Source organism: Erpetoichthys calabaricus, chromosome 10 (genome assembly GCF_900747795.2).
Source record: "Erpetoichthys calabaricus chromosome 10, fErpCal1.3, whole genome shotgun sequence".
In the NCBI taxonomy this organism is placed as follows: domain Eukaryota; kingdom Metazoa; phylum Chordata; class Cladistia; order Polypteriformes; family Polypteridae; genus Erpetoichthys; species Erpetoichthys calabaricus.
The window spans coordinates 81,398,681-81,414,450 of record NC_041403.2 but is presented as its reverse complement, the minus strand read 5'-3'; the positions used below and the strand labels follow the sequence as shown (position 1 = coordinate 81,414,450).

At 36.3% G+C, this 15,770-nt stretch overlaps 1 protein-coding gene across 4 annotated transcripts in view; it reads left to right on the top strand.

Moving 5' to 3' along the window:
* Positions 1-15,770, top strand: part of szt2 (SZT2 subunit of KICSTOR complex) — a 382,417-nt gene that overhangs the window by 269,498 nt on the left and 97,149 nt on the right. For all 4 annotated transcript variants that reach the window (XM_051933248.1, XM_051933246.1, XM_051933247.1 and 1 more), the window contains 3 exons: positions 12,792-12,871; positions 13,168-13,293; positions 15,517-15,719. In XM_051933248.1, the coding sequence (XP_051789208.1) occupies positions 12,792-12,871; positions 13,168-13,293; positions 15,517-15,719 (409 nt within the window). The remainder of the gene's footprint in view (positions 1-12,791; positions 12,872-13,167; positions 13,294-15,516; positions 15,720-15,770) is intronic.

Here is a 15,770-nt window from a genome sequence, read left to right as displayed (position 1 = left end):
TTGGGCAGAATAAGCCTGCATGCTAATAGTGTGGTTCAGGCTATTACAATTGATTTCTTCCTATGCATTTTAATACCATCAGTGAGTACATGAAATATTGCTGTTAATGGATTTGGAGTGATAGTAACATTGATGCTGCTTCAGAAGTATATAAAGACTTTGGTCCAAACTGATGATAATTTAGTGCTTTCCAAAAAGCATGTGACGTAGTGATGCTGGAGCTAGAATGCACTTGTAGGTTGGGTGTTGTCCTGGGTACATTTAGACCAGTTGTAACAGAAACAAATGTGATCAATGAAAGACCTTTACTTGAATTATGGCATGCTTAGTACAGATAGAACTGGAGTGTATTCTGTGTGTGGCTGAGTTCCACTCCTTTTCTAAGATGCAGATCAAGAAGTACCTTTACCACTGTTCCCTAGGACCTTTTAGAGGTAGTTTCCTTGTTTTTATTTATTTGTTTGTTTGAGAAAATATCTCATTTGCATATAGTAAAAAAGTGTCTATATAAAGATCTTGTGCATGTTGATACCTAGTAGTTTCCGTGAGTTAAATCCTAAGTGTGTTTGAAAAGGTTAAAACAGATGATTAGTATATATAGAAGCAACATGTGAAAGAATCTTTACCTTAAATGTGTCCTACATTGTTTCCATATTTTAAGTAATGGGTGGAAGACTGGATTACTGGTGTACTGATGGTAGTATTGAGTGGAGCACAAAGCAGGGCATGCAAGGAAAATTTAGAACAGAATTTATTTTTCGATTGTAAGCCAGGCCACTGTGAATTTGAGTTTCTGCTGAATTTCATGATTTTATTATGTCTGTATTTAGGGATCATCAATACCATTTTTCTCAGACCAAATACAACTACCAATACTTGCTTTTTAGTATTTGCCAATATCGATACCACTATAGTGAGACTGAAAGCTGGAGGATAGTATTTGTTTATTATGTCCATCAACTGTCAACTTTACAGTTGACAGAAAAATGTAAGACTCATTATTTGGAATAAAATAATCCAAAAATTGAACAAGTAACTCAAAGTAGGATACATTGCGTAGAACAGATTACAACACCATTTTTAGAATTGCTCAAATTTCACAGAAAAAAAATCAAAAATCACATTCAATTAATCTATGTAAACTAAACCTACATTGTTTTAGGTCTTTCAGCAGATGATGTAATAGTACAACACAGTGTTCAAAGGAATTTGGCTAGATATAACATGGACCTTTCTCTTACTGGTATCCCATTTTTTAAGATAGCTAATTTAGTGGCATAAAGATATACAGTTCAAAATTCATTGGGGAACACTTTTGAGAAGAAAGCAACATTCCTTTTGATGAACAAAAGTATCTCTGCATGTTCAGCTGTAATCTGGTTTCATTAACAGTTTGTGACAGTGCACTAAATAATCTCTCGCTCTCCACACTAGCCCATGGTGCTAAAAGACATTTCCTTGACATCTAAGGCAAAATGAGGAACCACACACTTTGTTAACTGACCAGTACTTAAGTGATTTGTCTGAATGAGAAACTATGGTTTATCCCAGGTATGTTTCCAGCTGTATGGCAGCAGCTGCTGGAGCACAGCTCATTGATGCTACTGCATTTGCATGTACAATCTATCAAACATAAGCTCCAAACTATATTTGGCCGGTCCTTCCAGGGACTTTTGGCAGGCAGTGACGCATAATCCTGTCCAGCTCCCTCTAGGCCGCAGGAACACCATCTCTTTGGCCTCTTTTTTTTTTTTTTGTTCTTTATTTCGCCTTATACAATTTCTTGTATTAGGAATTTGTTCGTTTTCGCATACCTCTTGGGGGTCAGAGCGCAGGGTCAGCCATTGTACAGCGCCCCTGGAGCAATTGAAGGTTACGGGCCTTGCTCAAGGGCCCAGCAGAGTAGGATCTCTTTTGGCAGTGATGGGGATTCGAACCGGTAACCTTCGGGATACCAGCGCAGATCCTTAGCCTCAGAGCCACCACTCCTTTGGCTATATTGGTGTTTGAAAAAAACTGATCCTTATACAGTGGTGTGAAAAAGTATTTGCCCCTTCCTGATTTCTTGTTTTTTTGCATGTTTGTCACACTTAAATGTTTCAAATCATCAAACAAGTTTAAATATTAGACAAAGATTACCCAAGTTATCACAAAATGCAGTTTTAGGTGATGATTTTATTTATTAAGGAAAAAACTATCCAAACCTTCATGGCCCTATTTGAAAAATTAATTGCCCCCTCATTAAATCATGTAGTAACTGTGGTTAATCACATTTTTTAGAAAGCTGAGTTCAATTTCACTAGCCACACCCAGACCTGATTACTGCCAGACCTGTTGAATCAAGAGATTACAAATAGAACCTGTCAGACAAAGTGAATTAGACCAAAAGATCCCAAAAAGGAAGACATCATGCCACGATCCAAAGAAATTCAGGAAAATGTGAGAAACAAAGTAATTTACATCTATCAATCAGGAAAAGGTTACAAAGGCATTTCTAAAGCTTTGGGACTCCAGTGAACCACAGTGAGAGCCATTATTCAGAAATGGAGAAAACATGGAACAGTGGTGAACCTTCCCAGGAGTGGCCGGTCTACAAAAATTACCCCGAGAGTGCAGCAAAGACTCATCCAAGAGGTCAAAAAAGAACTCAGAACAACATCTAAAGAACTGCAGGCCTCACAGTGTTCATGACTCAGCCATAAGAAAGAGACTGGGCAAAAATGGCATGTATGGCAGCGTTCCGAGGCGAACACCACTGCCGACCAAAAAGAACATAAAGGCTCATCTCACTTTTGCCAAAAACATCTTGATGATCCCCAAGACTTTTAGGAAAATATTCTGTGGACTGACGAAACAAAAGTTGAACTTTTTTGGAAAGTGTGCGTCCCGTTACAACTAGCATAAAAGTAACACTGCATTTCAGAAAAAAAACATAATACCAGCAGTCAAACATGGTGGTGGTAGTGTGATGGTCTGGGGCTGCTTTGCTGCTTCAGGACCTGGGCGACTTGCTCTGATTGATGGAGCCATGAATTCTGCTCTCTGTCAAAAAATACAAAAGGATAATGCCTTGCCATCAGTTCGTGACCTAAAGTTGAAGCGAACTTGGTTTCTGCAGTAGGACAATGATCCAAAACACACCAGCAAGTCTACCTCTGAATGGCTTAAAAAAAACAAAACAAAATGAAGGTTGTGGGGAGGCCCAGTCAAAGTCTGGACTTCAATCCAATTGAGATGGCGTGGCATGACCTTAAAAAAGCAGTTCATGCTCAGAAACACTCCAAAGTGGCTGAATTGAAACAATTCTACAAAGAAGAGTGGGCCAAAGTTCCTCCACAGCGATGTGAAAGACTCATTGCCAGTTGTCACAAACGCTTGATTGCAGTTGTTGCTACTAAGGGTGGCACATCCAGTTATTAGGTTTAGGGGGCAATTACTTTTTCACATAGGGCCATGTAGCTTTGGATAGTTTTTTTTCCCTTAATAAATATAATCACTTAAAACTGCATTTTGTGTTTACTTGGGTTATCTTTGTCTAATATTTAAATTTGTTTGATGATCTGAAACATTTAAGTGTGACCAACATGCAAAAAAATAAGAAATCAGGAATGGGCAAATACTTTTTCACAGCCCTGTATCTATAACAGGAATTTTTTTTTGTGATTATATGCATGTCAGTTTTATGTCCAGTCAAAAGACAATTTTTGATACTTAAAGACATTTTATGTAAGTAATTGAGGAGATTTTTCCAGAATGCCACATATTTATTTTAAGAAATTTTGGCAAATAAGGTTTTTTTTTATTTGCACCCTAGAGAAGTAATTTATAATAAATCCTTTAAATGTATTTAGACATAGTCATGGTAAAGAGTTGGGACACAAATTTGTGAAAGTCTCTTGCTAACATGTACATTTTGAAAATCAACCTTGTTTCGCATATATATAATGTAGTAAATTTGAAAATGAGATATATCACATTGAACAGATTTTTAATAGTGAGTATATGGAAACAAGAACAAAAGGAAAAATTTGTGCAAACACACATACCAATAAAAACAACATACAGAAGTTTTATATCCAGTGCTTGTTTTCAGTGTTACAGTAAATAAGAAAACTCTACACCAATAATGCTTCACATTATGAAGCAATGATGAAACACAGCACCAATTGTATTCCGTCATGCTCAGACAGAAAACAGATACATTAGATGCCATATTTTGCAGGGAATAAAAGACACATTTACTTGTAATTTGACCAGCCAAAATTAGTATGTATATTAAGAGAACCTTGAGCATTTCATTTAAACACAAAGTGTCAACTGGGAGTTTATCATGTCTGAAACAAACTGTTTCAAAAAGCTTAAAAGGTAACACAACTTTTTTTTTTTACATTTTATTGAATTTATTAAAAGCAAATAACATTCCATACAAGCCAGTCACATTTTATAGAACTAAGTTCAACTCAAGTCAACAAAGAAAGAGAGTTATGCCAACAGAGTAAAACTATGATAGTAGGAGAAATAAATAAATAAAATAAAAAAGGGAAGAGAATCCGCTTCCTCAATTTAAATGCTTATTTTAAAATTTTATTGATTAGATCCTGCCAGTTTTTAAAAAAAGGTTTTACACAGATTCTCTAAGTGAGAATTAGATTTTTTTCCAATTTCAAATACTATATAACCTCAGTTACTCATTGACATAAAAGAGGTGAGTTAAGATTCTTCCAGTTGAACAAGATAAGTCTATGTGCCAATAGTGAATTAAAGGCAATTACAGTTTGTTTGTCCTTCTCCGCTTTAAGCCTATCTGGAAGTACATCAAACACAGCTGTTAATGGATTAGGAGTGATTGTGACACCAAGGCTATCTGAGAGGCATTCAGAGATTTTTGCCCAAAATTATGTTAATTTGGTACATGCTCAAAACTTATGGCCCAATGAGGCTAGAACTTGATTACAACATTCACAGGTTGGATCTTGCCCTGGAAACATTTTGGACTATTTTAACTCTTTTAGGGCGGATGTCGACTTTTGTCGACAAGAGAGGTTGAGGGCGAATGTCAACAAAAGTCGACATCCAGGGATAGAGGGCGACAATCAGCTGTTAATGGCGACAAAACTCACTGTCACGTCGCAGGCATTCCCTCTGTGCTTGGAGGAATGCTAGACTCGTTGACTCGGCAACTAATCCTTGCGTGTGCGTGAGTTGCAGAATGTAAACAATGGCAAGATGGCAATGACATGTCACAAGGGAGCAAAGCGAGTGCAAAAAAGAAAGCACTCAGTAGACAATGTTTTGCGCATTATCGCGGAGTCGGACTCTGATTTTTCAGAATCGGATTTTATTGACAGTGATCAGGAGATTGAACAAGAGAGTGAGAAGCCGGCATCAGCTGATCGGACACCAGCCGATGCCGTGCCAGCTGATCCGCTGCCAGCTGAGCACAATTGCGCAGCCGATGCATCTACGGCAAGGTTCGCGTGGGAGGATTACACAGACATTGATCCGTTGGAGCCGAACTGGCTACCGGACTTCACAAGACAGCATGGCTTGCTGTTGGACACGACAGATCACCAGCTGCTGAACTACTTCAGGCTGCACTCTCCTGATGCTGCTTTTCAGCTACTGTCAGACGAGGCAAACAGGTAGGCAGAGGAATTTTTTGAATCGCCGGCCGCGCTTGCATCGCATTCTCGTTTATCAAAGTGGAAACCCACAACAAAAGATGAGATGAAGCGCGCTGTGGCGTTACAAATAGAGATGGGACAGAACTGGTGATATAACTTCAGGTAGCATTGGTCCAAACGTGCTTTGTCCCCTGGTGGCTTTGGACAGGTTATACAGCATGATGATAGGTACGTGATGCCGCAAAGTTGTATTCACTTCTGTAATAAACAGAAGCAAATCCCATGGGGTGAGCCAGGCTATAACGCCATGCATAAAGTTCAGCCCCTGCTTGACATTGTGGAACCAACATAGAAACAATTTTATCAGCCTGGCTGTGATTTGTCTGTGCATGAATCTGTGATAAAATAAAAGGGACACCTTTTTTCTGCAAATATATGCCAGACAAGCCCACAAAGTATGGCATAAAGGATTTTGTACTGGCAGAAGCAAACACTGGTTTCTGCCTGAAAGTAATTACATATACAGGAAAGTATTTCTTTCAAAGAGAGAACTGTCCCTTGACAAGTCAGGTTGTGCTGGAGCTGCTTCAGGGCTATGAACATTTAGGTCATGTTGTGTACATTTGGACAATTTTTATACATGCCCAGAATTGTTCATGGAGCTACAGAGCAGAGGAATTGGAGCTTGTGGCACAGTGAGGATGAACAGGATACACATGGCTTCACAGTTGAAGCCAGACAGGCTGAAGATGAAAAGGGGTGACAATATGGTTTTCATGCGGCAGAAAACTTGGTGGCAGTGGCATGGCACGATGGCAAACTGGTGACTTGTTTCTCTACAGTACACACTAACAATATATGTGAGAAAGTGCAGCAACAGACAATTGAAAAGTAGGCACCAAAGCAACACATATTGTAAGCAGTGCAATGTGGCAATGACTGAAATTGGCTGCTTTGAGCGAGATCAGACTTTGCAGGACTTTGCTGTGTAAAATGTATGTGATATGTATGTGAAATCAGAGAGTATGCAGGCTCATACAACATGCAAGACAGTAACATTTGTCAAAAGTGAATATTTTTTGTTGATTTCAATTGCTTTGTGTTCTTTTTTTAAAAAAAGTTAATTTTTGGAAAAATATTCAGCCCTGGGAGAAAAGAAACAAAACAAAATTAGCCCTGAAAGAGTTAAATGAGACAGATGTGCTCGATAGATGATTTTAAGTTGAATAATTGTATGCTTTGTGCATATGGAGCTAGAGTGAATTCTCTGCATTGCTGCCTTCCATTCCTTTTCTGAAATGTTAAGTGAGAGATCCTTTCCCACTGTACTCTGGGATCTTTGATTTTAAAATGTTTTTATATACAATGCATCCGGAAAGTATTCACAGCGCATCACTTTTTTCACATTTTGTTATGTTACAGCCTTATTCCAAAATGGATTAAATTCATTTTTTTCCTCAGAATTCTACACACAACACCCCATAATGACAACGTGAAAAAAGTTTACTTGAGGTTTTTGCAAATTTATTAGAAATAAAAAAACTGAGAAATCACATGTACATAAGTACTGTATTCACAGCCTTTGCTCAATACTTTGTCGATGCACCTTTGGCAGCAATTACAGCCTCAAGTCTTTTTGAATATGATGCCACAAGCTTGGCACACCTATCCTTGGCCAGTTTCACCCATTCCTCTTTGCAGCACCTCTCAAGCTCCATCAGGTTGAATGGGAAGCGTCGGTGCACAGCCATTTTAAGATCTCTCCAGAGATATTCAATCGGATTCAAGTCTGGGCTCTGGCTCGGCCACTCAAGGACATTCACAGAGTTGTCCTGAAGGCACTCCTTTGATATCTTGGCTGTGTGCTTAGGGTCGTTGTCCTTCTGAAAGATGAACCATCGCCCCAGTCTGAGGTCAAGAGTGCTCTGGAGCAGGTTTTCATCCAGAATGTCTCTGTACATTGCTGCAGTCATCTTTCCCTTTATCCTGACCCTGCCACTGAAAAACATCCCCACAGTATGATGCTGCCACCACCATGCTTCACTGTAGGGATGTTATTGGCCTGGTGATGAGCGGTGCCTGGTTTCCTCCAAACGTGACGCCTGGCATTCACACCAAAGAGTTCAATCTTTGTCTCATCAGACCAGAGAAGAGTCTCGGAGGTCTACAGACAATTCCTTTGACTTCATGCTTGGTTTGTGCTCTGACATGAACTGTCAACTGTGGGACATTATATAGACAGGTGTGTGCCTTTCCAAATCATGTCCAGTCAACTGAATTTACCACAGGTGGACTCCAATTAAGCTGCAGAAACATCTCAAGGATGATCAGGGGAAACAGGATGCACCTGAGCTCAATTTTGAGCTTCATGGCAAAGGCTGTGAATACTTATGTACATGTGCTTTCTCAATTTTTTTATTTTTAATAAATTTGCAAAAATCTCAAGTAAACTTTTTTCACATTGTCATTATGGGGTGTTGTGTGTAGAATTCTGAGGAAAAAAATGAATTTAATCCATTTTGGAATAAGGCTGTAACATAACAAAATTTGGAAAAAGTGATGCGCTGTGAATACTTTCTAGATGCATTGTATTACAGAAATGCTGAGTCCTCAAGACTGATCAAATTCTTTTCTGGAATAGAAGAAGGTGGGAGGTGAGGAAAATTGGGCAGGTTTTGTTTAGCAGAGTTTCTAATTTGGAGGTAGTGAAAGAAATGTATTGCTGGAAAGTTAAATTTAGAGAGTAATTGTTTGTAGGATCCGAAGACATAGTCTATGTACAAATCTCAAGTGATTTAATCCAGAATGTTTTCCAAACATTAAAAACTGTGTACATTTGAAAGGGTAGAAAAAGGTTGTTATCATGCAGAGGTCCAAAAAATAAAAGCTTCTCTTTCTTAAAGTACTTCCTATGTTGGTTAAATATTCTGAGTGAATGAAGCACAATTGGGTTATTAGTATATTGGCGATGACTTGTGTTTACTGGGGTACACAGCAAGGAATTTAAAAAAGTACTGCAGGCTTTTATTTCTATCATGGACCAAACCTGTGTATGTTCATCTATTTGTATCAATGTCCAGGTTTTTATAGCTTGTGTATTTGCCACCCAGTAGTAAAATTGAACTTTAGGTAGAGCCATGCCACCTTCTGCCTTAGGTATTTGTAGGGTTTCTCTTTGGACACGTGGATGTTTTGATTTCCAAATAAATGAGGTCATGATTGAATCTAACTTCTTAAAAAATGATTTATTGATGTATATTGGAATGCTTTGAAATCTAAAAGAAGCTTGGGAAGGATATTCATCTTGAGAGTGTTAATTCTTCCAGCTAAAGTGAAATGTAGGGTGGACCATCTATGTAAGTCTTGCTTAAGTTTTTCCATGCAGACAGCAAAATTTTGTTGATAAAGAGCTTTATGCTTACTTCTCATGTTTATCTCTAGGCATTTAAACTGATCTGTGATGATAAAAAAGGAAGGTGCCCAATCCAATATTGTGTTCTAGTTAGTTCACTGGAAAGAGCACACTTTTATTCAAATTGATTCTGAGTCCAGAAATCTTTTGAACTTCTGCTAGTGCTGTTAGGACTGCAGGCACAGTATTTTGTGGGTGTTTTCCTCTGGAAATACATTCATTTTGCAATTGCGGCGTCTTAATTAACCCAAAACTATATAGATATCATTTTAAAAGGTGATACCCCTCCATTAGTGATACGGTGGTAAGAAATCACATAAGAGAAAATAACTTTCTTTAATGACGATTTACGTGACGTAACAGACGGGAAGCCATGACAAGACCTTTGTATAGAGTCTGCCATTTTCGTCACTGCGCTGGAAGGATTTCCAAGATCGGATGACATTATTCCCATCCATCCGTTGGCTTCAAAGGTGTGCCAGGCAATATTCCCAGGCTTTATACTCTTTTTCCATGTGCAGACCCCTACTTGGGTAAATCATGCCATTCCAAACAAGGAAAAGAAGATCCAATGTCATGCTAACTCTGTCACACAGAAATAGTACAATGCCCATTTTCGTAGTTGTCCCTTTCTTGTCTTCTAATGCTTGCCTAGCAGTTGTAAATGATGAGCCCCTGTGTGCTAAATCTGGCCTTGTGTTAGCTATACATGTGAGAAGAAGCAGATTTATAAAATATTTTTTGTACAGAGCACAGTGACTTATTAAACATATAAACTTTTTACAGTGGGTCTGATATATGTAGTACCATATCATCTGCATATAGTGAATTTTTTTGTTCAAGTCCTTCTCTAATAATCCCCTTTATCTCATAAGCATTTCGACAGTGAACTGCCAGCGGCTCAATGATAATTGCAAAAAGCAGAGGTGACAAGGGGCATCCTTGTTTAGTATCACGTTCTAGTTTGAAGTAGTCTGAAATAATGATGTTAATACAAACTGAAGCTTCTGGACTGGTATATAGTAGTATGATCCACGCACAAATGTTCGGGCCAAACCCAAATTTCTCCAATGTAGTGAAAAGGTAGTTCCATTCAATCATATCAAATGCTTTTTCTGCATCCAACGATAATAATATCTACAGGGTGTTTGAGTTTGCGGGTGAATATATTATAGTAAACAGGCGTTGAAGATTGGAAGCTGTGTCTGCCTTTAGTAAATCCTGTTTGATCTTGTGATATTACAGAAGGCAGGACTTTCTCCATCCTTCTAGCTAGGACTTTGCAGAGTATCTTAACATCATTATTCAGAAGTGAAATTGGTCTCTATGATGCACATTGTAACAAGTCCTTATTTTGTTTAGGAAAAACGGTGATTAATGCTTGGCAAATAGTTTGAGGTAGAATTTTATTGTCTCTAGCTTCTGTTGCTAATAAGAGGGGAGCTAGCTGAGTGGAGAATTTCTTAAAAAATTCAGCAGGGTAGCCAACTGCTGCTTTCCCACTCTGAAGTGACTTTATAGCATCTAGTAATTCTGATAGCGCCAGAGGTTTATCCAATTCCTCTGCACTGAGATTGTCTATTTGTGGTATCTGTAATGCATCCAGAAATGCATTAGATTGTGTCTTGTCTTCTTTAAACTCAGTAGAATATAAGGATTTATAGTAGTCTCTAAATGTGGGCATTATATTTTTATGGTCATTGATTTTGTCTCTGTTTGTGTTGGTGATTGCTGGGATTGCATTGCCAACTTCTTGCTTGTGGATATGTTGAGCTAAGATCTCATTAGCTTTCCCTCCATGTTCATAATAATGATGTCTTGACTGAAGTGCATTACATAGCCAATTAAATGGGCATACCTTGGATCAAGTAGAGTGGCAATGCTGAATATCCTCTAAGCAAGAGTATGTGAAGTGGAATGCTTAAAATGCCCAACTATTTTACACCTGACTGTCAAAGCATCTGAAAAAAAAAAAAAAGGTACCAACATTTTAAGGCTTAGTGTCTGCCCTTAATTGATCTTATGATACAACCAAAACAACCACTTTCTTAATTCTGTTAGTTGTGGTGCTGAGGTGTCACCCGCTGCACTCTGGTCCCAATCCATGTGGTTCATCATGAGTTGAGTGCAGCAACACACGATCAGCGTATGCTCCTAACCCAGGACCTTCAATAGTATTTTAATATCATTATTCAGGAGTGAAATCGGTCTATGTGATGCACAAGCATTCATCCATTTTCTTAATTCGCTTATATACTGTACTATTTTTAAACTGTAGACTGTTTTTTGTGTGAAAAAAAATATAATAACATTTAAATGGTTTTTGATTGAAATGTTGACTTAAGTTTGAACATAATAAATGTAAAGCAAAATAAACAGCTCGTTAACAACAATAACATTTATTTCTGTAACATATTTTCTTACAAAGAGTGTAGCTGAAAGTGGTTTACAAGATGTCAAAAAAAAAGGTGCAACAACAAAATGATACAAATTAGAACTAAATAAGAGTGTATAAATGACATAAAAATAGTAGATAAGAATAAATCAATATGTACTTTGTAGTGGAAAACCTTTACATTACATTTTTTAGTCTGATATGCTTTTTAGTCATACTGTCTTTTGTCTTAACTGTTTTAAGTAGGATGAGTTCTTTCTAGTATGCTGACCCCTCAGCTAGCTCCAGACCTCATGAGGCATCAATCTCTCTGTGTAACCTAATATAGGATGATCTGATGTCCCATATATGGACCTATTTGTATTAGGTTAACATGTTATCTATATGCTAAACATGAATTTGTATATTCACATATTATAAAGGCTATGTTTAACAAAAGATTGTTAGCACACCCATGATTACAAATCAGGAGGTGTTCCAAAGGTGTCTTTGTTAAATATATTTCTCATAATGATATATTGCTGGAGTCTGAAGAAACTTTTTTATGTATGAGTGCTGAAGTAGGAACAGGGTTGGCATTTTTTCCTTGTGGCTTACATAACACAGATTTGTAAGTTATGCACAAAGTAGAGTCCTTATAATAAGTTTCTAATGACAAGCTTCAAAAGCTTTTATTCAAACAAAATGTCAGTCCATAAACATATCAAGAATTATCAGCATTTTTAAAATGAATATATGCTGTTTATAATTTTGACAGCAAGTAAATACAGCAAATATTTTTTAACAGCTAATTAATTCATTTGTTTAGAATTACTCTTCAACATATGGGTGATATTGCTCATTGGGAATTGTCCTTAAATGGGCACAGTCTTTAGGGATTTGCACACTATTATGAAAATGTAATTCTTAATTCCTAAGAGTAAATATAATTTTTCAATAAACACATTAATATAAAGGTACTGTTTTGAATAATTGATAGTTAAATAGAAAATCAGGGGTGCATTGTTTACAAGCAGCAAAAGAGTAGGCAAAGCTTAGAAATGATGCATCAATAAGAATTTTAATATTTAATATTTAATTTAGTGTTTGCCCTTTTTGTGTGCACCTTGTTAATTTTTTCTAAAGTCATCTTGTCTTAAAAAGTTAAGAATGTAAACTGGTGATATATTAAATAAAAGTAAAAATTGATATAGATTCCCCTTATTTAATAATTTGATGAAATTGACTCACCTCTTAATGATATGATAGAATCAGTACTAAGGTTATGTAAGCAAGTGAAGATGAGAGTAATAAAATGGTAAACAGCATACTTTAGAATGCACAGGTCTATGATTACACTTTTGTTTTTCAACTTCGACAGAAATGGAGAAGCAGTTGAAGATTGAAAACCTATTTGTGACCTGGCAACAGCGATCAGCTCAGTCGAATATGCCCATCTCTGTCAGTACTATTGTGATTTATTTTGTTTTCAAACTTTATTTAACTTTTAGTATTTTGACTTGCAATTAATATTCTCCATGTAATACATATTAACTAGAAATTGCATGCTTCCCTGCAGCTTCCATTCTTATATCATGTTAGTAAGCCTTGTGGAATTTAGTGTCTAAAAAGTGTCTTTATCAAGCTGCACATTGGTTTAACAAAAATATTTTTTTATTTGCTAAAATATTTTTAGTTGTATTCTAATAAGAAAAGTGGGCTTTCAGCAGGTGTTAAAAGTAAATTTTTTTTTTTAGGCTGCTGATCTTGACACATTAAAGCAGTCATCACGCCTAGTCCATTACTGTGCCACTCCACTACTTTTCGACCCTGTTTTTCGCAAACAAATTCAGGAAGATCAGACTATTAACCCTTTTGCTAAGGTAAATAAATAAATAATGGTGAAATTGCCAGCTTTTAATATATCTGTTTTTGTCTAAATCTTTTAGTTTGCCAATGAGACTGAGCAAAACATTTTCATTTTTATCCAGCATCTAACATTTACCAAAAACAGAAATGGCATGCATGTTATATTATACTTCTGCATTTTACATTAAAATACTGTATAACTTTTTAATCCTTTATCAGAAACTAAAATAGAGGCTATTTCAGGACAATGAGTAATTACATGCACAGGAAAACAGAAAAATGGTGGGAAAAGGAAGCCAATGTATATTTATTGATTTTTACTGTATTGAGTAGTGTTATTAGAAGATAATCATCCTAATTCTAATATGTCAAATTATTATCAAATCTCATACTATCAAAAAAGAATATCTATTAAGAAAACTATTATTTCTATTATAAATAGTAATAGTATTGTGAAACTGTTTCTGTGCTTTTTCAGTACTTATTTTTTCCCTTTTTTTGCATATGAATAGCATTTTGACATAGTTTTGTAGACATACAGTTAGGTCCATAAATATTTGGACAGAAACAACATTTTTCTAATTTTGGTTCTGTACATTACCACAATGAATTTTAAATGAAACAACTCAGATGCAGTTGAAGTGCAGACTTTCAGCTTTAATTCAGTGGGGTGAACAAAACGATTGCATAAAAATATGAGGCAACTAAAGCATTTTTTTAACACAATCCCTTCATTTCAAGGGCTCAAAAGTAATTGGACAAATTAAATAACTGGAAATAAAATGTACTTGGTTGAAAACCCTTTGCTGGCAATGACAGCCTGAAGTCTTGAACTCATGGACATCACCAGATGCTGGGTTTCCTCCTTTTTAATGCTCTGCCAGATGCTCTGCATCTGAGTTGTTTCATTTAAAATTCATTGTGGTAATGTACAGAACCAAAATGAGAAAAAAGTTGTCTCTGTCCAAATATTTATGGACCTAACTATATAGCTTTTCCTTTTTTCTTACTGTAAATAATTTTATAAATATTATTATTAGTATCTTTATCTTTCATTTGTTCTTAACCATCCAGTGGTCCTCAACACTTGTAACAGAAAAATGTCAAAGGGGGGAAAGTTAAATATATAACAACAACATAACATTTAATCTGCAACAACACTTAACATGTTATGTTCATTTTCTCCATAATTTAGATTATTCTGTTTTCAAGGTAGGCATGATGGCACATTGTTCCTGCCTCACAGGTCCAGTTGCTAGTGTTTGATTTTTAAGAGTCAGGACAACAACCCAGTTTTGTCTCTTTGTATATGCAGTCCCATTCTTTTGGTTACTCCCCAGAGATTGTGACTGTAGGTAGGGATGAGCATATAGACTGGTAAGTCAAAACACTGGGTTTTTGAGTATGACTACATTGAAAATAGTTCTTTTTTTATAGAAGTGAGAGCACCATTGATTAGAATGCCTCTTTTCAGACCTTGTCCATCGAAATGAGACCCCCTATATCTAATTTTGTGGTATCTTCCAAACTACTGAACACTTATACTCAACCAAGACAAGTTACTTTCTACCCCATTCTTGTTATGTCATTGGTATTACACGTGACCCAAACATTTAATCTTGCTGGAGGTGTGACCACAAGGCATATTTACTTAAGTAAAATAAAGATTTGTGTTAAACCATTAGCACAACAATTTTAAATATTTTTTGTAAATAAATAAGTGCATTTCTTGATAATGTGTGACATGGGAAAATTGCTGTTGACTTACTGGTTTCTCACAGTCATTTGCAAATAAGTACTCCCAAGTCAAACATAATGTTCTGTGGCAATGGCAACAGCTTTGACAAACACGTGTTTGTAGTAGAGGTCGATTTGTATGAATTATCCTATTTATGGTCATTTTTAATCAATTTTGTAAATGGTCTTGTATTTAATAATTGTATGTTCTGATCATCAATAACAATGCTCCCAAGGAGATAATAGATTGTACTGATCTTTAAACATTATTTGGTTACTTTTATTCATCATTGTCTTAAAGCTGTTGGCAGATGTTTTTTATAGGCAGCGTGAACAAACTTTTGTGATTTGTCATCATCAATCCTGTTAAAATCAGCTTTTGCCTGTATGTCAATTTATCAAAATCATATGGTATATCTTTACACTTACTGATAGCCATAAGATGCATAATAATAATTTATCATAATCTGTTTTATTTCTAATTGTCTTTCATTAAACAGAAAAGACATTGCTCAAATGATTCTACAGCCTCAAGTCGAGATCGAACCAATAGTTGTGACTCTGTGGAGATGCTACCATGTCGTCTCAAAGAAGAGCCCTGGCTGCTAGATATATCTAACACTTTTGTACAGCAGTATGTTCAATACCTGCAGAGTATGGGTTTTATACTTGTTCAGGTTCGACCACCATCACCTGCCAGAAGGTAATCCTTAATTTTTTTATGATGAAGCAAACCTTATAAAACATTTCCCCT